The sequence below is a fragment of the Macaca mulatta genome, chromosome 20 (genome assembly GCF_049350105.2).
Source record: "Macaca mulatta isolate MMU2019108-1 chromosome 20, T2T-MMU8v2.0, whole genome shotgun sequence".
In the NCBI taxonomy this organism is placed as follows: Eukaryota; Metazoa; Chordata; class Mammalia; order Primates; family Cercopithecidae; genus Macaca; species Macaca mulatta.
The window spans coordinates 48,503,659-48,525,205 of NC_133425.1; the positions used below are offsets into that span (position 1 = coordinate 48,503,659).

General features: G+C 47.0%; 1 protein-coding gene across 6 annotated transcripts; it reads right to left on the reverse strand.

The window, feature by feature from the left end:
* Nucleotides 1–2,810: 2,810 nt before the first annotated feature.
* Nucleotides 2,811–20,991, reverse strand: LOC114674294 (CHD9 neighbor protein). Of its 6 annotated transcripts, none has more exons than XR_013411251.1 (5): nucleotides 20,747–20,885; nucleotides 15,593–15,671; nucleotides 14,225–14,428; nucleotides 11,691–12,354; nucleotides 2,811–3,403 (listed from the first exon to the last, which is right to left on the reverse strand). XR_013411251.1 is itself a non-coding variant. In XM_077984748.1 (4 exons), exon 4 carries the CDS (start codon nucleotides 12,248–12,250, stop codon nucleotides 12,092–12,094), a length of 159 nt encoding a protein of 52 aa, XP_077840874.1. In that variant the 5' UTR covers nucleotides 12,251–12,354; nucleotides 14,225–14,428; nucleotides 15,593–15,671; nucleotides 20,747–20,885; the 3' UTR covers nucleotides 11,166–12,091. The 6 variants fall into 6 exon arrangements, 3 of the variants coding, with proteins under 3 accessions (XP_077840874.1, XP_077840875.1, XP_077840876.1); XR_013411250.1 differs by lacking the exon at nucleotides 2,811–3,403 and adding an exon at nucleotides 4,552–4,988; XM_077984748.1 differs by lacking the exon at nucleotides 2,811–3,403 and having other exon boundaries at nucleotides 11,166–12,354.
* Nucleotides 20,992–21,547: the final 556 nt, after the last annotated feature.

Below are 21,547 nucleotides of genomic sequence, written 5' to 3' on the forward strand. Positions count from 1 at the left end.
AAAAACTATATAAATTCAAGTTCTAACCACTCCCACTCCTTGGAGTTACTCATCACTGAGTACTCCCATGTGTATGTGCAGTGTACATATCAGTAAATTTCTCCTTGCTCTCTCTTGTTAATCTGTCTTTTGTCAATCTGATAGCAACAGGAGTCAGCCAAATGCCTAGGTAGATAGGGGTGGGTACCCAGTGAAACTCCACCTCCAAGCCAAAGACAGTTTAAAGCCTGAAAGCCAAGCTACAAGTTAAATCCTCAGACCAGATTGAGAACCTGTCTTCCTGTTCAGCATGCTTTCCACTGATTGGTCCCCACCCTTCACCTATTTTACATACACCTACCTTTTCCTAATTAGTTTTCTACACTGTTGTGCCCACCTTTGAGTGGTGTCTTTGCTTTAAACTTCTTTGCATACTCACAAACCAGTCAGCAGGTACTCCTTATTCTGAGCCCATGATAGCCCCAGGCTCAGCCATATTAGGGAATTTTTCCCACCTTCAGGTAGGGGAACCACCCCCCTATATCACCTCTCCACTGAGTACTTTCCTTTTCCTTAATAAATTGTACTCCAGTCACTTTCCAGTATCCATGCACCTAATTCTTCCTGGATGTGAGACAAGAACTTGTACCCAACTGAGCTAAAGAGCAAAAAGACCACAACAAATCTAACTTTTAGGGGCCACAACTAATGAATCTAAAATAGGTAGAGGGAAAATGACCTTTCTTTCCTTTTCATACACTATCAAAGGGTGCCAGGGGAGAGAGGAGACAGACAACCTGTCTGGGCTGGAAACAATTGGCCATAGGGCCCAGAGATGACCCAGTAGAGTTACAATTTTATGGGAAGAGCCTGCTCTAATTATTCTCCATTCTCCTTCCAGCCCAGCCCTTACACACACTTTACCAGGTAAAGTACATCCTGGCCTGTATCTCTTTATCAAGAACAATGTTCTCAAGGTGAGTTGAGTACATGTATGTGACACAGTCTTATCATAATCAGTGGCTCATGAAAGCCATGGTGTGGAGGGAGTAGGGATATGTCTCCTCTAAATCAAGGGATGAGCTCGCATACCTTTAAGAAGGCTCGCCGGGCGCGGTGGCTCAAGCCTGTAATCCCAGCACTTTGGGAGGCCGAGACGGGCGGATCACGAGGTCAGGAGATGGAGACCATCCTGGCTAACACGGTGAAACCCCGTCTCTACTAAAAAATACAAAAAAAAACTAGCCGGGCGAGGTGGCGGGCGCTTGTAGTCCCAGCTACTCGGGAGGCTGAGGCAGGAGAATGGCGTAAACCCAGGAGGCGGAGCTTGCAGTGAGCTGAGGTCCGGCCACTGCACTCCAGCCTGGGTGACAGAGCGAGACTCCGTCTCAAAAAAAAAAAAAAAAAAAGAAAAGAAGGCTCAAGCGTGATTCAGAATCACATCTCAATGGTCAGGCTTTACCATCCCCTAACCCTGAAAATCTATCTGTAATTGTCCAATGAGTTCTTCTTGCCCTCTTCCCAGAAAAGCCAATGCACTGAGCACAGCAGTTGTTGCAGCAAAGAAAGAAAATAACCATGGGGCAGCCCAGCAAGAGGACAGGAGATAACTTTCAACTCTGCCTCTCTAAGAATTCAGAGGCTAGGGTTTTTCAAGGATACTTTGGTAGACAGGTGGCTAAGGAATGGGGAATATTGACTGGTTGGGTTGAGAATGAAATCACCAGGGATCAAATCTGTCTTCTTGCATGGAGTCAGTTCCTGGGAGGGAGTCACAGGACTGCTTGAGTCAGTTTCTTGGCATGGGCTACCAGTCTGAGCGGTGCTCAGCTGGTCCATCAGAATGCAAGGTCAGAAAAAGATCTCAAACACCAGGCTTTGGTTTTGCAATAATGATGTTATCTATAGGAGCAATTGGGGAGGTTACAAATCTTGTGACCGCGGGCTATATGACTCCCAAACCATAATTCTAATCTTGTGGCCAATTTGTTCATTTTACAGAGGCAGTTGTGGTAGCCAAGCAAGGAGGTGGTTAGTTTCAGGGAGGGATTCTTATCATCTTCATTTTAAAGTTAAACTATAAACTAAATTACTCCCATAATTAGTATAGCCTATGCCACGGGATAAGCAATGACAGTTAGCTTGTGAAGCTAGAAGAAAGATGGAATCAGCTATATTAGATTTCTCTCACTGCCATAAAGTTTGCAAAGGCAGTTTCCCATCTTTCCTCCTGGAATTTGTTGACATCACTCTTTAGATTACCCTCCTCTATGGAAGACTGATGGCATGGTGACTGTTTTAAGTTCCTGGGGATGATGTAACAAAGGACTACAAACTGGATGACAACAGGCATTTATTCTCTCTCACCTCTAGAGAGTCTGAAATCGAGGTGACAGCAGGGCCATGCTTCCTTTTAAGACTCTAGGAAAAAATTCTTTCTTGCCTCTTCCAGTTTCTTGCCTCTTGCCCGTGTGTTAAAGAAAGAATTTTTGGCCGGGCGCGGTGGCTCAAGCCTGTAATCCCAGCACTTTGGGAGGCCGAGACGGGCAGATCACAAGGTCAGGAGATCGAGACCATCCTGGCTAACACGGTGAAACCCCGTCTCTACTAAAAATACAAAAAAACTAGCCGGGCGAGGCGGCGGGCGCCTGTAGTCCCGGCTACTCGGGAGGCTGAGGCAGGAGAATGGTGTAAACCCGGGAGGCGGAGCTTGCAGTGAGCTGAGATCCGGCCACTGCACTCCAGCCTGGGCGACAGAGCGAGACTCCGTCTCAAAAAAAAAAAAAAAAAAAAAAAAAAAAAAAAAAGAAAGAATTTTCATGACACTTGTTAAAGATGGTAAGGCAGACTTTATTCCGGGGGAACTACTACAATGGGATTTGGTCGTAGGGAAGAAAGATTGGACTCAACTCAGGATACAACAAGAAAATGTGGGAATTTACAGCCAAGGAGCAAGTTGGGGATTGGTGAATGGAAAAATCACTGAGAGGAAACATCAGAGATGAAGGGGTAGTCTTCGTAGACTGACTCAGCAGATTCTTGCTGAAGGCAGGCCAGGGTAAGATATTGAGAGAGATAACAAGAATGGGAGATCTTCACTAAACTGATCCAGCTGAGCTAGACTACGTATGCCAGCTGCAGAGACCAAAGGTCAGGGCCTTGAGGGCTTAGAGGAGTGTGATCAGAATTAGGTCAAAGAAGTCTTTGTCATAACTGTTCTTTGGCTTGTAGCAGCATAACTCCCATCTCCGCCTCCATCTTCTCATGGTCGTCTTCATCTATGTCTCTGTGTCCAAATTCCCTCATTTCTCTCATGAAGACACCAGTCAGCCAGGTGTGGTGGCTCACACCCATAATATCAGCATTTTAGGCTGAGGCAGGAGGATCGCTTGACCCCAGGAATTTGAGACCAGCCTGGGCATCTCTACAAAAAAAATTTTAAAATTAGCCAGGCATGGTGGCACATGCCTGTAGTCTTAGCTACTTGGAAGGCTGAGGTGGGAGGATGACTTGTGCCTAGGAGTTTGGGGCTGCAATGAGCCATGATCACACCACTGCACTCCAGCCTGTGTGACAGAGTGAGACCCTATCTAAAAAAAAAAAAAAAAAGACACCAGTCATTGGATTTAGGGCTCACTCTAATCCAGCATGACCACATATTAACTTGGTTACATCTTCAAACCCTATTTCCAAATTAGGTCACATTCAAAGGTCCCAGGTAGATAGGAAGTTTGGGAGGAGATTATTGAATGCACTGCTGTGGTTAAAACCCCAGTCTTTAGAGCTCAGATTCCTATTCTACCACTAACTAGCTACATTAACTTGGGCAATTCATGCAACCTTCATAAATGTGCTGTCTCACCTGTAAGCTATGAATTTTACCTTCCTTGTACAGCTTTTGTGAGGAGAAAATTAGATAACATTTGTGAAGCATCTTTGAGCTCAATGCCTGACACTTGGTGAATGTTCTGTGAGCGGAAACCATTGGTCACCATCTCCCATCAATCCAACCCCCAGTCCATCGCTGGCTCCTTTGCAGCTTATCTACTCCACCTGCCCTTTACATGTTGGTTTTTGCAGAGTTTTGTCCTTGATAGATGCTCTTCTGCTCCAAGCAGTGCCTCCCCTCAGGGTATATGTGTGTGGGGAGAGGATGCAGGCACCTCATCTACTGCATCTGAGGAATGCCAGCCCCTCCAAATTATCAGACCCAGAGGAGCACTGAAGCGTGGCGGCAGTCACTCTTCACTCCTGCCTTGAATCAAGTCATCGCCTCTTGAAACCACTTGCTATGTGGGCTCTAGATTGATGCCAAGCAGGCATAAAATTAACCACACAATGCCATAGGCTGGACACCAAAACTCGTACCCTATAGTTCAACATTTAAAGCTAATCACTAATCAATGTTATTTCGTAAGCCAATGAGAATTCCTGTCAAACAACTTTGTATCCACCCACCCCTTGTTCCCTTTTGCCTTTAGAAACCTGACTGTAACCTAGGCTGAATGGAACACTGCCCAAGGCAACTCGAAAGTGTTTCCCAGGCAGCTGTCCTCATGCTGGCTTCATAAAATTTTTTTTTTTTGAGAGGGAGTCTTGCTCCGTCACAAGGCTGGAATGCAGTGGCACGATCTCGGCTCACTGCAACCTCTGCTTCCTGGGTTCAAGCGATTCTTGTGCCTCAGCCTCCCCAGTAGCTGGGATTACAGGCACGTGCCACCACACCCAGAAAATTTTTGTATTTTTAATAGAGACGGGGTTTCCCCATGTTGGCCAGGATGGTCTGGATCGCCTGATCTCATGATTCACCCGTCTCAGCCTCCCGAGTGCTGGGAGCCACTGTGAGCCACTGTGCCCGGCCTCAAATGCTTTAAAATTATATTTTGTGCCTCGGCTTCTTCCCTTACAACAAGGGCATTAACTGCCACACTGTGTTCTGATGACTCTGTTGGGAGCAAAATTCTTCCTCTTCCAAATCGGGTCCAGCAGATTGAGGCCTACAAATGTAACTGAGAAAGGACAGATTAACAAGGATTTTTTTCCCACTTGTATATGGGAGCTTCCATAACAGAAAACTCATGGAATAGCCCAAAGGAAAGGTTTGTGTTGTCAACTTAACAAAAGAGAGAGGTTTTTAGGGCTACAATAAGGGAGCATGGAAGGTCCTAGTGGGCTTTTTGTTGCTAATAAATGGGCAATCTATCTTCTTGGTGGCTAAATCTGCAGGAAACTCCCCCAGAGTGGGGTTAATTGAGCTGTAATTTTGGTTGGGAGGCTCTGCTTTAGTCAGATAAGGGAAGTTCAGATAAGAGTTATTTCTGCACCTTTTGCAGGTCAAATATTTTCACCTTAAAATAACCCTTATAGCAACCCTGGAGGTCCAAAAGGGTTCCCACAATTCCCAAATGAATTCCTCAAGTCTCAGCCTCCAAAGGCAAACTGCCTAGCTCAAGCCCCAGCTGTGTCCTTGAGAGCTGAAAGACCTGGTTAACCCCCTATATTAGTCAGGGTCTTCCAGAGAAACAGAACCAACAGAATATATGGAGATACATAAGGGGAGATTTATTATGGGAATTGGTTCACATTATTATGGAGGCCAAGAAGTCCCATGTTATGCCACTGGTATGCTGGAGACCCAGGGAAGCCAGTGGTGTAATTCAGTCTGAGGCTGACAGCATGAGAACCAGAGAGGCCGCTGGTCTAAGTCCTGGAGTTTGAAAACCCAAGAACCAGGAGCTCCAATGTCTGAGGACAACAGTAGATGGATGTCCCAGCTCAAGAAAAGAGAGAGAATTCTCTACCTTGTTGTTCTATTCAGACCTTCAACAGATTAGATTAATGAGGGTGGGTCTTCCTGACACAATCTACTGATTAAAACGCTAATCTCTTCCAGAAACACCCTCCCAGGCACACCCAGAAATAATGTTTTACCAGCTATCTGGACATCCCTTAGCCAAGTTAAATTGACACATAATTTTTTTTTTTTTTTTTTTTTTTTTGGAGACAAATCCTCACTCTGTCACCCAGGCTGGAAAGCAGTGATGTGATCTAGGCTCACTGCAACCTCTGTCTCCCAGGTTCAAGCCATTCTCCTGCCTCAGCCTCCTGAGTAGTAGCTGGAATTACAGGCACATGCCACCACACCTGGACAATTTTTGTATTTTTAGTAGAGACGACGTTTTGCCATGTTGGCCAGGCTGGTCTCGAACTCCAGACCTCAAGTGATCTGCCCACCTTGGCCTCCCAAAGTGCTGGGATTACAGGCATGAGCCACCGCACCCAGCCTAGACACATAAAATTAACCATCACACCCCCTGTACCCTCTGTACTACAATGGGGTTTTGTTGTAGGGGAAAGAGATTGGGCTTAATTCAGAATACAAGGAAATGTGGGAATTTACAGCCAAGGAGCAAGTTGGGATCAGTGAATGGATTAAAACTGCCTATGTTTTAATCTATAAAATGAGCACAGTGTGATGGTGAGGATTAAATGAGTTCTGTATGTATTGCATTTGGAACAATGCTCAGACATGCTAAGAGTGATATAAGTGTTTGCTATCATTATTTATGTTTTGTCCCATGGGCACCTCAAACTCAACCCCTCTAAAACTCAACCCCTAATCTTCCCTTTAAACCTGCCCTTCCTTGTACCCTTTTTTTTTTTTCCTAGGATGCCTTCTAATCGGTATTCATGCTTCTAGCTTTATCCTTCCCAACTCCATCCTCTAAACAGTTACAAGGGTGCTCTACCTAATATACAAATCTACATTGTTCTGATTTACTCAAATCTCTCTGAGAATGACAGAAACCAAATTTAAACCACTGTAAACAAACAAACAAAATGAGTGAGTTGATTGGCTCATGTGAATCATCTAGGGGAAGAATTATTCTGGCATGGCTGGATCCAGTTGCCCAAACAAGTTGATCAGGACGATGCCTCTCCTTCTCTCCACTCTGCTCCACTCTGCTTTGTGGCTTCATTCTCAAGCAGGCCCTTCCCAGTGGTTAACAGTTTCCAGGGCCAGCCAGGCACGGTGGTTCACACCTGTAATCCCAGCACTTTGGGAGGCCAAGGCGGGTGGATCATGAGGTCAGGAAATCGAGATCATCCTGCCTAACACGGTGAAACCCCAAACCCCTTCTCTACTAAAAAAATTACCTGGGCGTGGTGGCACACGCCTGTAGTCCCAGCTACCCAGGAGGCTGAGGCAGGAGAATCGCTTGAACCAGGAGGCAGAGGTTGCAGTGAACCGAGATCACGCCACCGTACTCCAGCCTGAGCGAGAGACTCTGTCTCAAAAAAAAAAAAAAAAAAAAAAAAAGAGTTTCCAGGGCCAAATCCTACAATTGTATTAATTCCAAAAGAAGGTGAACGTTCCTTTCCTAATTGCTTCAATTAAAAGTTCAAAGACGGCTGGGCGCAGTGGCTTACGCCTGTAATCCCAGCACTTTTGGAGGCTGAGGTGGCAGATCACCTGAAGTCACGGGTTCGACAGCAGCCTGGCCAACATGGCAAAACCCCATCTCTACTAAAAATACAAAAATTAGCTGGGCGTGGTGGTGGGCACCTGTAATTCCAGCTACTTGGGAGGCTGAGGCAGAAGAATCGCTTGAACCTGGGAGGCAGGGGTTATAGTGAGCCAAGATTGTGCCACCACACTCCAGCCTGGATGACAGGGACTGCATCTCAAAAAAAAAAAAAGTTCAAGGAAGACTCTCAGTGAACTAGTTTGGGTTTGTGCACCCGCCCTTGAACCTATCACTTTGACAAGGGCTATGCAGTGCTCAGGCTGAAGTTTAAGAATGGGATCAGCCCCAGCCAATCATGTAAACAGAGAGCGAGTGAGGAAAGGGTTCCCCAAGAGAAAAAAAGATAAGATTTGTTACTAAAACACAGGATACTAGCCAGCCAAAAGCCACTGATGTCCTAGCATCACTCTTCTGCTAAAAGACACCCCACTGCGCCCATCAAGATAAACTCTCAAGCTCTCAATATAAAATACAAGGCACTTCACGATTTGATCCTTTTTTTTTTTTTTTTTTTTTGATACGGAATCTGGCTCTGTCACCAGGCTAGAGTGCGTGGTGCAATCTCAGCTCACTGCAGCCTCCACCTCCCGGATTCAAGCGATTCTCGTGCCTCAGCCCCCTGAGTAGCTGGGATTACAGGCACGCGCCACCACACAGATAATTTTGTGTGTGTGTATTTTTAGTAGAGACGGGGTTTCACCATGTTGGCCAGGATGGTCTCAATCTCCTGACCTCGTGATCCACCACCCACCTCGGTCTCCCAAAGTGCTAGGATTGCAAGCGTAAGCCACTGCGCCTGGCCCATGATTTGATCCTTTTTGCTTGTCAAACTTTACCTCCCTGTCCCTGTCCGGTGGGCACCTTAGGCTCCTATAACACTGTACATTGTGCCCCATGCAGTTCTTGTATCCAACTCCAGGTCATACATTCCCTTTCTGAAATACCCATCCTCTTTGTCTAATTCCAACTTACTCTTGAAAGATCTCGGGTCTCACCTAGACTGGAAAGATTTCCCTGGACCACCCTGTTCCAGGAGGTACTCCCACAAAGATGGCACTTTATGAACATTTTATGAACACTGAGGAGTTTGGCATAGAGTAGTTGCCCAGTAAACACTGAATTAATAAATGAATACAGGAATGAATGAATGATGAGTGACAGAGTAGAAACTCAACAAATATTTGTTGAATGAATCAATTGGTTAAAACGAAAAAATGTATTGCCTCATGTAACTAAAAAATCCAGGGTAAGAGTTGAATATATGAATAAATGGATAGATGAATGGATGGATGGATGGATGGATGGATGGATGGATGGATGGATGGATGGATAATAGATGGAAGGATGGATGGACAGATGGAAAGAAAGATGGAAGGAGTGATGAACAGATGGGTGGATGGATGGATGCATGGATGATGGATAATGGATGGAAAGATGAATGGATAGATGACTGGATGAAAGGAAGGAAGGGGGGATGGATGGATGATGGATGGAAAGACGGATGGATAGATATATTAACCAATAAACCCCTCCACTTCCAGCAATTTGGGAAGTTGGCATTTGCAGGCCTGTTTTTCCAGAGGTTAAAGTTATATTTCAGTAGACATAATCCTGACCACTTTTACCAGGCACCTAAGAAATTCTCGAACCTCAAAGGGAGACAGAAGAGTGATCCTAAGCTCCAGTGGATAACTGGAATGTCCTTAAAAGGAAACTGAGTACTTTTTTCTGTTACAGATTAACTTCCCAGTAAATTGCAGCATGCCTGCCACAGCTGGAGGTGGATGAAGAATTCTGTTTTTAAAAGACCTCAGAGAACTGGAATTTAATTAAATGAGCATTTTTACTCCATTCCAAAAGGAAGCAAAACAAACCACCCTGTTTCTGAACTTCGAAGGACCTAAAGCTTCCTTCGTTTGATTTGGTAAAAAGCTGAGTGAGTTCTGCCCCTCAGGAGCTAGTGAAATAAGGGCAGCCCCGCCTCAAAGCCTCACCACCAGCTGCGAACTCTTTCCATAGAGTCCTGAGTGTGGGCATTGCAAGCAGCTCTCACCAGGCACGATCCTGTTTTGCAAGGTAAATTTCCATTAGGAGGGAGGAGGGAGAAAAACAGAGTCGTCTTAAAAAAAAAAAAAAAAAAAAAATTGAAAGGAGTTCCCAGAGCTTGGCCTATCCCCAGTAAGCTGTGCAAAGAGGCCCCAAACTTCCTGATCCCCAGCTGCAAGCCCAGGCCTGTTTCCGGGCCTGCAGCAAGCTTAGCACCCCTGGGACAGGGCAGGGCTTTGGGCCAGCTGACACGGCCCCCATCTCTCCTGCTCCTCCAGGCTCTGCTGAAGCAAAGGGAAACTCTGTAGTCAATTTCAGGCTGAACTGGCTTTGCTTCTTGGGCCTCCTTATTTCTTCCTCACTGCAGTTGCCTTATTGCTCAAAAGAATCTCATTCAGTTTCTCAGGTTTTTATGGCCAAAAGGAAGGTAGCTTACTGCTTCTCTTTCCCTCCCTTCCTCATCCCTCATTCCTCCAACTCCCTTCATTTCTTCCTTTCCTTCTCGCCCACCCTCTTCCCTTTTTTCTCTTCCTCCCTCTTCCCTACCCCTTTTCCCCTATCCCTCTCCTTCTCTCCCTTCCTCTGTCTCCCATCTCCTTATCTCCCTTCCTCCCTCCGTCTCCCCTCTCCTTATCTCCCTTCCTCTGTCTCCCATCTCCTTCTCTCCCTCCCTCCGTCTCCCCTCTCCTTCTCTCCCTTCCTCCCTCCGTCTCCCCCCTCCTTCTCTCCCTTCCTCCCTCCGTCTCCCCTCTCCTTCTCTCCCTTCCTCCCTCCGTCTCCCCTCTCCTTCTCTCCCTTCCTCTGTCTCCCATCTCCTTCTCTCCCTTCCTCCCTCTGTCTCCCTTCTCCTTCTCTCCCTCTCCCTTTCTGCCTCTCCCCGCTTTCATCTCCCTACCGCTTCCCTCTTTTTCTCCATCTCCCTCTCCTTCCCCTCCTCCCTCTCTTCCTCTTTTCCCTCCTCCTCCTTCTTGCCTTCTGTCCTCCCTCCTCTTCTCCCTCCCTCCTCCTCCCTCTCCCTCTTTCCTCTCTTTCTCTCCTTCCCCCCTCCTCTCCCTCCTCCCTTTCTTCACCTTTCCTCCCTTCTCTCCCTCCCTTCTCCCACTTTCCTCTCTGTCTTTTCCTCCCTCCCCCTACCCCCCACCACAGTAAAAATAAAAAGTCCCTCAATGCATCACCCAACCTGCAGTGGGGCAACTGCAAGCTGACCAGTTACCTACTTCTCAATAGGCAAGTAGGTTCCAGTGAATAAAGAAAAATGGTCCTCACTATGCACAGGCTATAAAGGGACTCGTATTTCAGTTTCATCATGAGAAAGGCTCTCTGCTTTAAGTAGCACTCTACATGCATTTCCCAAGCCAAACTGCTAGGACTCAACTGCGGGTTCTGCTCCTTCCTGGCTGTCCATACTCAGGCAAGTGACTTTATTTCCTCCATTTCCTCATCTATAAAATGGGGGTGGTTGGGATTAAACTGTCTGTGGAAAGTTCTCAGCATGGCGCCTGGCACAAAGCAACGTCTCCCTCGCCTCTGTTCTCACTCCTGTTCCACAGAATTACACTCACTCTTCTCTGCTGATCCTCTAATCTCACATCCCCAATTCTGTCTTTCAAATGTGTTGTGTCATCATTTATTTGCAAACATGTCTATTTAATTTCAAATGAAAACGCTTTTGAGTGGAATTAAAAACAAAACACATGCGGGGGAGAAAAGAAAGGCTGACAGACATGTTAGTAAACAGTGAAATATTTTTGAAAGCTGGATACAGATAGCTCAGATGCTCGAGGGTTGAAATGGACAGACTTTGGCTATGAAGAGATATGTGAATGTTAGCAGAGGGACCTTTTTGGGGGATTAAGGAATCAGGAACACAACTCTCTCTTCTTTCCTTCCCACCAGGGCTCCATGCCCCACTTACTGGAGGACCAAGCAAGACCTTGTTGCCTTCGATTTACAGGATCCCAGTCAGATCCTGATATTTTCCATAGATTCTTAACAACATTTCAAGTTAAATATTAAACTATTCATAGACATAGTGTGGAGTGAGCCAAGTGCAACACGTTGCTGTCAGGGGTGTTGGCTACTCCGCCAGCTGTTGAAAAAAGGAGAAAGAAAGAGAGCAAACTGAGATCCACACACCCCACACATTATGACCAAGGCGCCTTCTGAATTCAGGAAAGCCAGGCAGACGGGGATCACTGGATGCTCACAGCTTGGCAGCAGATATTCATTGGAGCCAGAACAGTCTGCTCTGAGGCTTGTCTGCATCCGGAAGTTGCAGGAAAGTTCCACAACATGTAAAGACTTCTTTTGTCCTCTCTGTGGGAGAGCTGGGGAAATAGGATTCCTTATAGACTTATCCTCCCCTCCCCTCCAGGGAGCAAAGGCTGCTAAAAACTTCTGAAGCCTGAATCCTAAAGTTGGAGGCTTTCTCTCTCTCCTCCCAGTGATCGGAGCTTCTCAGGGTTGGGATCGTCTCATAGTTCACGGGCCAAAGGCAGTTCCAGGAGGGCGAGGGTCTGACTCTGGAGAGAGGCATCTCAGCTCTTTGGCTCAGGGGTTGCATCCTTCAGCGGGGCATCCTTGCAGTCTGCTGCCTGGGTGCCGGTCTCCAGCCCTGGCTCTCCTCCCTCGCGCTCTTCTCCAGGCTTCTGGGACTCAGCTGCCACCGTGGTGCTCTTGCTGGAGCGGCACCCCATCTCAGAGGGACCCAGAGGATCCAGTGCTCTTGGACGTTCCGGGAGGAGGAAGGTCTGTGCGGCTGATCCTTGGGGGCCAGCGTTAAATAACCGTCCTCGGAGCACTGTTGAAAAGAGCCAGTTCCGTTTCTATGGACACAAGGAGATGCCCCCCTGTGCATAAGGAGCCCCCTGTGGGGTGGGCAGGGCCTGGAGAGCTGCCCTTCCAGCTAACCTGGCCAATTCCAGTCACTGTGCCCCATTCATTCTACCAGAAGAATTCCCATTTGTTTAATCTATAACTTACAAATCACCCCACCACCACTTCCTAGTTACCTGTAAACACCAGCCCCTATCTTCACATGCAAAACAAGTCCTGTCACTATGCAACGGGCTGTGGCCTCCCTCTGTATCTCAGGGCCACGTTCAGTTCCTAGGACTCACCCCCCACTTGGAGACCATCCTTTAACCTAGAATGCCAACTCCACCCAGTGGTGAGGAAGAGGGAGTCTTAGGACCATAGACTCCTGGGGTTATCCAAACAGGTAAGTCATTAAAATAACTAGCTAATAGATGCTGGGTGCTACTCTGTGCCAAGCACAGTTCACATCCATTATTTGTTTACAACCCTAAGAAGTAGGTATATTATATATTTTTTTTTTTGAGACGGAGTCTCGCTCTGTCGCCCAGGTTGGAGTGCAGTGGCCGGATCTCAGCTCACTGCAAGCTCCACCTCCCAGGTTTACGCCATTCTCCTGCCTCAGCCTCCTGAGTAGCTGGGACTACAGGCGCCCGCCACCTCGCCCGGCTAGTTTTTTGTATTTTTAGTAGAGACGGGGTTTCACCGTGTTAGCCAGGATGGTCTCGATCTCCTGACCTCGTGATCCGCCCGCCTCGGCCTCCCAAAGTGCTGGGATTACAGGCTTGAGCCACCGTGCCCGGCCTGTAGGTGTATTATTTAATCTTCATTTAACACATGGAGACACTGAGGCACAGGGAGGTTGAGTAATTTGTCTGAGGTAGTTTCTAACAGCCAGCAAATAGCAGGGCTGGGATTTGAACCCAAGTCATCTGCCTTCCAACCTCTTATATTTTCTTTTTTTTGTTTTTGTTTTTGTTTTTGAGACAAGGTCTCACTCTCTTGCCCAGGCTGGAGTGCAGTGGTGCAATTATGGCTCACCACAGCCTAGGCTCAAGTGATCCTCTCAGCTCAGCCTCCCAAGTAGCAGGGACTATAGGTGCACGCCACCATGCCCAGCTAAGTTTTGTTTGTTTTGTTTTTTTGTAGAGGTGCCGGGGATTGGAGGGTGGTGGGGTTCTCACTTTGTTGCTCAGGCTGATCTCGAACTCCTGGGTTCAAGTGATCTGCCTGCTCAGCTTCCCAAAGTGTTGAGATTACAGGTGTAAGCCACCCCCTCTGTTTATCACTATGCTAATCTTATCTATTTTAAAGACCCCATCAGGCTATCTTCACACACCACAACAGATGTTATCCACTTCATAAGCTGTTATTGTGCTTTTAATCTGGGACACACGGGTAAAGGTTTTCGCAGCTGTGAGCGATCTCTGATGTGAATACTTCCTGAGTGAAGCCTCATGTTCCATGGAACTGGAGTTGGGAACTCCTGTGCTCTATAGTTGACCCTATGTTATAGTCTGATCACCTGGCATTCCTTTTCCTGACTCTAGTAGTGGACTGATAATCCTGACCCAGCTCCTAGGAAGCTAGATGGAGGGTCAGGCAGGACTGTGAAGCGGCTTTTCAGAGAAGTACATTTACAATGATTCTTTGTGTATGCACACAGCAGTCAAAGGTGACATTGACTCAGATTCATTTGTGGAGGGCAGGTGCACACCAGCCTCGGACACTTCACACAGACCTTCTTGGTTACTCCTCACAATCACACAGTCCTCCAAGGAAGTATTATTAACCCCACTTTAGAGTTCAAATCACTGAGTCCAGAGTGGTTTGGTCGGTTACCCGGGGTCACAAACCTGGTAAGCAGCCAGCTCAAGATGCAAGCGCAGGTCCTGCTGTCTCCAGAGCCTGTGATCTTCCCACTCCAATCCCCTTTCTGCCCCTGCCTCTGGTTGGTGCCATTCCTCCTTTCTGGGCCTGGGAATTCAGTGATCTGCAAGAATGCTGCAAAACTCCCTTATAAATCAGCTTTCTCTGAACAAGCTTCTTGCCAACAGGACCTGGCAGAGTGACAATCCAGAAGACATTATGATGCTATTTACCTCTCCCACATAAATGCCAAAGTACATTTTGGGGCTGTCAGGGTGGAAGAGGGAGTTTTCATTTACCTTCCAATTAAGATGCCCCGTTTGAGGCAAAAACTCATTTGGATATTGGGATCCAGGGCCAACAATCCTCTTGTGGAGCCTCCAAATTAATCATGCTTAACCCAAGTCAGCCCAAGAGACAGGCAGCAGGAGCACCCAGGGGCCAGGTGAGAAACCCTAGGATTGTGCATGGACCAGTTTAGAGGCAAGTCCATAGGATTAGATGCGGGAGTCTTTAAAAATGTATGTGGTAAGAAATCTTGGCTTGCAGCTGGGCGTGGTGGCTTATGCCTGTAATCCTAGCACATTAGGAGGCTGAGGCGGGTGAATCACTTGAACCCAGGAGCTCAAGACCAGCCTGGCAACATGGTAAAACTCCATCTCTACCAAAAAAAAAAAAATACAAAAATTAGATAAGCATGGTGGGGCATGCCTGTAGTCCCAGCTACTTAGGAGGCGGAGGAGGGAGCATGGCTTGGACCCAGGAGATGGAGGTTTCAGTGAGCCAAGATTGTGTCAATGCCCTCCAGCCTAGTAAACAGAGCTAGACCCTGCCTTAATTTAAAAATCTTTAAAAAGAATCCTTGTCTTGCCTGTGACCACCTCTCCCCGCCACACCCTGGATGAGTTGTATAATCTGTGGGACCAAGTGCAAAATAAAAATGTGGACTCCTTGTTCGAAATGATTGAGAATTTCAAGACAGTGACAGCAGAACTTTAAATGAAGCACAAGGCCCACGAATCCAGCCCTGTCCACACCCAACCTCTTCCTCAACTCCCAGAAATGGATTCACCTCGGATGAGGACTGTGATTTGCCAGATCTGCTATCTGGCTCAGCTCAGGGTACACAGCCCTAGGAATAGAATGTGACCAGAAGAAAGGCAAGAACAGAGAAATGAGGTATGGGCAACCCAAAGATGGATGGGACCTCAGTAGATCACATTTTAAATATTTTCAGCTTTAAACTGCTTCCTTAGACATTACTACCTACAAAACATAGCACACATGCACACACACACACACACACACACAGATCCACATTAAAAACACAAAAACTTCTTGGAAAACATACTGACCATGTCATATGTTGGCAAGGTTGTGGAGCAACTGGAACTCTCATATATTGCTAGTGGGAACCATGATATGGTGCAGCCCCTACAGAAAACAGTTGGGCAGTTTCTTAAGAAGTATACATTTACCATAGGGCATTTACCTGTATTAGTGAGCCCTGGATGCCATAAGAAAATACCACAGACTGGGTGGCTTACACAAGACATCTATTTCCTCACAGTTTTGGAGGCTAGAAGTTCATGAGCAAGCTGCCTGCAAAGTTCAGGTTCTGGTGAGGGCTCCCTTCCCAGCTTGTAGACGGCCCGCTTCTCACTGTATCCTCACATGACCTTTCCTCAGTACTGAGAGCTCTGATATCCTTTCCTCCTCTTATAAGGATACCAGTTCTATCAGATTTCTGGCCCATCCTTATGATGTCATTTAATCTTAATTGCCTCCATAAAGTCCCTTTGTGTATGCACACAGCAGTCAAAGGTGACATTGACTCCAAATACAGTCCCTATCTCCAAATACAGTCACATTGGAGTTCAGGGTTTCAACATATAAATTTGGAGGTAAGGCCGGGTGTGGTGGCTCACAGTTGTAATCCTAGCAGTTTGGGAGGCTGAGGTGGGTGGATCACTTGAGGTCAGAGTTCAAGACCAGTCTGGTCAACATGGTGAAACCCCATCTCTACTAAAAATACACAAACTAGCCAGGTGTGGTGGTGTGCCCCCATAGTCCTGGCTACTCGGGAGGCGGAAGTGGGAGGATCACTTGAGCCTGGGGAGTCCAGGCTGTAGTGAGCTATGATTGTGCCATGGCACTCCAGCCTGGATGACAGAGAGACACTGTCGAAAAAGAAAGAAGGAAAGGAAGGGAGGGAGCGAGGGAGGGAAAGGAGGGAGGAAGAGAGGGAAGGAGGGAGGGAGGAAGAAAAGAAAGAAAATCAGATTTACTGTTTATTAAGAAAATTTGGGCTGGGTGCAGTGGCTCATGCCTGTAATCTCAGCACTGTGGGAGGCTGAGGCAGGCGAGTCACTTGAACCCAGGAGTTTGAGACCAGCCTGGTCAAAATGATGAAACCCCATCTGTACAAAAAACATACAAAAATTAGCTGGGTGTGGTGGCATGTGCCTGCAGTCCCAGTTACTCCAGAGGCTGAAGTGGGACATCACTGGTATCTGGGAGGTAGAAGAGGTAGAGATTGCAGCGTGCCAAGATTGTGCCACTGCACTCCAGCCTAGGCTACAGAGTGAGACCCTCTCTCTAAAACAAAAAAGGGAAGAAAATAAAATAAAAACGTTTAAAGATCAAACAACAAAAATAAATAAAAACCATTTGCCAGGAGCCTAGGGGGCTTATTTGCCATCTGGTCCTAGTACTCGAGATCATTTAAAATTCTCGCTCTCCTGCTTCTCACTCACTTACTCAAACAAACAAAAAACACTTGCCACTCATTTAGCTCAGCAGCTCTTTATTGAACCACAAGGTACAAAGTTCCATTTTGGGTGCTGTGCAGTTTATAGAACCTTAAATCGCAATTAAGGAGGCCTGAGCCTGGAGGCCAAGAGGGCTTGTGTGCACAGGGTCACCTAACAGCTATGACAGTAGGTCAGGAGAGTGGTCAACCCAAGGCACCCTGCAGAAGGGGAACTGGGGACATAAGCACCCAACCTCACTATCCTCCCTGCCTCTGGTCTTTGCCAGGTATACCACTGGCCAAACCCAGCTTGAAACTAGTAGGCATATAAGCCTTTGGTGGTGCCCATTTAAGTCAAACACACAGAGCTGGATGGAGGGTGGATACAAGACAGGTAGCACCACCCACATGGATCTGACTCTTGTTTTTTTGTTATTTATTTATTTATATTATTTTTTAATAGAGATGGGGGTCGCATTATGTTACCCAGGCTGCTCTCGAACTCCTGGGCTCCAGAGATCTTCCTGCCTCAGCCTCCCAAAGTGCTGGGATTACAGGCATGAGCCACTGTGCCCGGCCAGTTTGTTTTTTGAAATCAGGTCTCACTCTGTTGCCAGGATGGAGTGCAGTGGAGTGATCAGGCATGGCTCACTGCAGCCTCGACCTTCTGAGCTCAAGCCATCCTCCTGTCTCAGCCTCCTCAGTGGCTAGAACTACAGGTGTGCACCACCACACCCAGCTATGTGTGTGTGTGTGTGTGTGTGTGTGTGTGTGTGTGTGTGTGTGTAGACAGGGGTCTCACTTTGTTTCCTAGGCTGGTCTTGAACTCCTAGCATCAAGTGATCCTCCGGCTTCGGTCTCCCAAAGTGTTGGGATTACAGACATGAGCCACCATACCTGGAGCATCTTACTCCTGATTAAGGGGCATAGAATCTGCTGGATGAGGCCACATTCTTGCAGCAAATTATACTATTTAGCAGCATCAATAAGTCCTTTAATATGGAGGATGTCACACTGGAAATAGGGGACAGGGGAGGGCTTCCTAGAATAGGCCACATTTGAGCTGGACCTAGAAGGATGCACAGAATATCAGCTAGTAAAAGAGGGAAGGACACAGTGACCAAAATGAGCAAATATAAAATCCCTTCCTAAGAGCACAATTTAATTCTCTGGTCATTGATGGGAAGGCAGGTAGTGGTCATGGTTAAAAGCAGTTTCAGCATGAGAGGAACTTGGGTTTGAATACCACCTCTCCAGTGTACATGCTGTATGGCCTTCAGCAAGTTGCTTGACATTTTTTACTCTGTTTCCTTATCTATAAGATGTAATTAATAATAACTGCTTCCTGGGGCCAGGCACGGTGGCTCACGTCTGTAATCCCAGCACTTTCAGAGCCCGAGGTGGGCGGTTCACTTGAGGTCAGGAGTTCGAGACCAGCCTGGCCAACATGATGAAACCCTGTCTCTACTAAAAATACAAAAATTAGTCAGGTGTGGTGGTAGGCATCTGTAGTCCCAGCTACTCGGGAGGCTGAGGCAGGAGAATCGCTTGAACTGGGAGGCGGAGGTTGCAGTGAGCTGATATTGCTCCACCCTACTCCAGCCTGGGCAACAGAGCGAGACTCTGTCTCAAAATAATAATAATAACTGCTTCCTGGGCTGTGCATGGTTTCTCACACCTGGAATCCCAGCACTTTGGGAGGCCAAGGTAGGTGGATGGCTTGAGCTCAGGAGTTTGAGACCAGCCCGAGCAACATGGTGAGATCCTGTCTCTACCAAAAATATAAAAAATTAGCCGGGCATGATGGCACACACCTGTGGTCCCAGCAACTTGGGAAGCTTAGGTGGGAGAATCACTTGAGCCTGGAAGGTGGAGGTTGCAGTGAGCCAAGATCACACCATTGCACTCCAACCTGAGTGACAGAATGAGACCCCATCTCAAAATAAAATAAAATAAAATAAAATAAAATAAATACAATTAAAATAATTGCTTCCTGGGATTTTTGGAAAGAGTCAATGAGACAGAATCAGTTTATCTGCTATTATAGTTCCTAATACCTGGGAGGGTTTGCAGGTACAATCCAGAACCAGAACGTGACCTGTCTTATTCCCATCAATCATAGACACACTGTGACCTCAAGAGTTAAGTTGCCAGTCAGTCCACAAGCCAGCCTCACAAGACCAAGTGTCCTTTCCTTTCCCCTTGGTCTCTTTGGTATTTCTGCCTCTTTCCTTCTCTACACCTCCTGCTGGGGTCCCGACACCATCTTGCCCGTGACTCCAGTGCCACCATTTCTAGCTCCATCCACTTTAGACCACAGAGGATCCTCACCCTCTTTAATGGAGACTCACTCTAGAAGATAAATATGCCCTTTCTTACTAAAAAGTAGGTCACATCTCATAACATAATTTTATTTATTTATTTATTTATTTATTTTTATTTATTTTTTTTTTTGAGACGGAGTCTCGCTCTGTCGCCCAGGCTGGAGTGCAGTGGCGCGATCTCGGCTCACTGCAAGCTCCGCCTCCTGGGTTCACGCCATTCTCCTGCCTCAGCCTCCCAAGTAGCTGGGACTACAGGCGCCCACAACCGCGCCTGGCTAATTTTTTGTATTTTTAGTAGAGACGGTGTTTCACCGTGGTCTCGATCTCCTGACCTTGTGATCCGCCCGCCTCGGCCTCCCAAAGTGCTGGGATTACAGGCGTGAGCCACCGCGCCCGGCTTAACATAATTTTATGAATTTATTTTAAAAAACAAAAATAAACAAAATTCTCCCTTTGAAGAAAAGTGTGAACAGAACAAGAAAGCAAAAGGGATAAAAATGAGTACCTTGCCTATCTTGTTCCATATATAAAGCACAGCGTCCAGCACGTAGTAGGTGCTTAGTAAACAGCACTGAGGTGTTCAGGGCATGTGCTTTGGAATAAGATAATCCAGATTCACATTCTGGGTACATTACTTGCTAAATCCTCTACCTAAGGGCAATTAAACATTACAGGTCTCAGTTTCTTCGCTGAGAAAATGGGGAGAGTAACAGTGCCTACTTTGTAGGATTGCTGTTGAGGATTAAATTGTCAATCTAAAATCCTTAGTGCGTGAGCCAGGTATGGCAGCTTGTGTCTATAATCCCAGCTACTTAGGAGGTTGGAGTGGGAGAAATGCTTGAGGCCAGGAGTTCTAGACCAGCCTGAGCAACATTAAAAAAATAATAAATAAACCTCATCTCTTAAAAAAAAAAGAAATAAAAATTTAAAAATTAGCCAGGCATGGTGACACATGCCTGTAGTCCCAGCTATTTGGGAGTCTGAGGTGGGAGGATCCCTTGAGCTCAAGAGTTTGTGGCTGCAGTGAACAATGATCGCCTGGGTTACAGAACAAGACCCCATCTCTTAAAGAAAACTCTTAGTGTCTAACATGTTATGAATATTTTATTATTATTTACATACTTCAGCCTACCAAAACTCCTGTTTTCCCTGGAGAAAGCAGACCTGTTAATAACTCTGCAGTTTCCAAAAACACTGTGATTAGCAGAATGAGAAAAATGCCATGAGAACTCAGAAGAGAAAGTCACTAGGAAGACTAATCTCATCAGGTGATGCCAGAATCCGGAGGTTGTAATCTAGGACTTTGCCCAGGCATGCTTTGGGGCACAGTGATGGGGAGAGAGCTGTTGCAAAGATGGGGCAAGAGTGGTCGGGACATGACTCAGACACTTTAAAGTGAAAGAATGGGAAATTGTCTGCCAGCTGGTACTTACCTTGGGCTGTCAGCACTCCTCTGACTGATTCACCTTCACCAGGGCACCAGCCTGCAGTGGAGTAGCTGGGGCTGGTTCCTATTACTGACGCCCACCACCCCCTGCCCTTCCAGGTATTGCCCACAGATGACACCTCCTCCTCCTGCTCCTCCTCCTCTTCTTCCCCTGCTCCTGCTTCTCCTCTTCTTCCTCCTGCGCCTTCTCCTCCTCCTCCTCCTGCTCCTCCTGCTCCTCCTCCTCCACCTGCTCCTCCTCCTCCTGCACTTGCTCCTCCTCCTGCTCCTCCTCCACCTCCTCCTCCTGCTCCTTTCTTCCTCCTCCTCCTGCTTCTCCTCCTCCTCCTGCTCCTCTTCCTCCTGCTCCTAGTCCTCCTCGTTTCTCCTGCTCTTCCTCCTCCTGCTCCTCCTCCTCCTCTGCCCTTGATATTCACTTTGACCAGATTACACCAGGACAGAGAGTCCAAAGGTTAAATAGGCGCACACACACACACACACACACACACACACACACACAGGGCTAGAACAATGACAGAGCGTCCTGGGGGAGCAGAGTGGGGGCCGGGGGGACGGGGAGAAGAGGATTGCAGGAGTCACTTTCACAAATCGCCTCAAATTTCCACTGAAGGCATTATCCCCAAATGTTGCCACACAGAGAAACTGCCAGGATTAAAAGAAAAGGTGAAGACATTCCCATAGAACTCTGCAACGCTTGTATCCATCACCAGGCCTGTCTGCCCTTGGCGCCCTAAACATAGATTTATTTTTTTTTTTTGAGGCAGGGTCTCACTCTGTCACCCAGGCT

Coding starts and splice junctions, on each gene's coding strand:
- LOC114674294 (XM_077984750.1), bottom strand. CDS start 12,250: ATGGGGTGCCGCTCCAGCAAGAGCACCACGGTGGCAGCTGAGTCCCAG.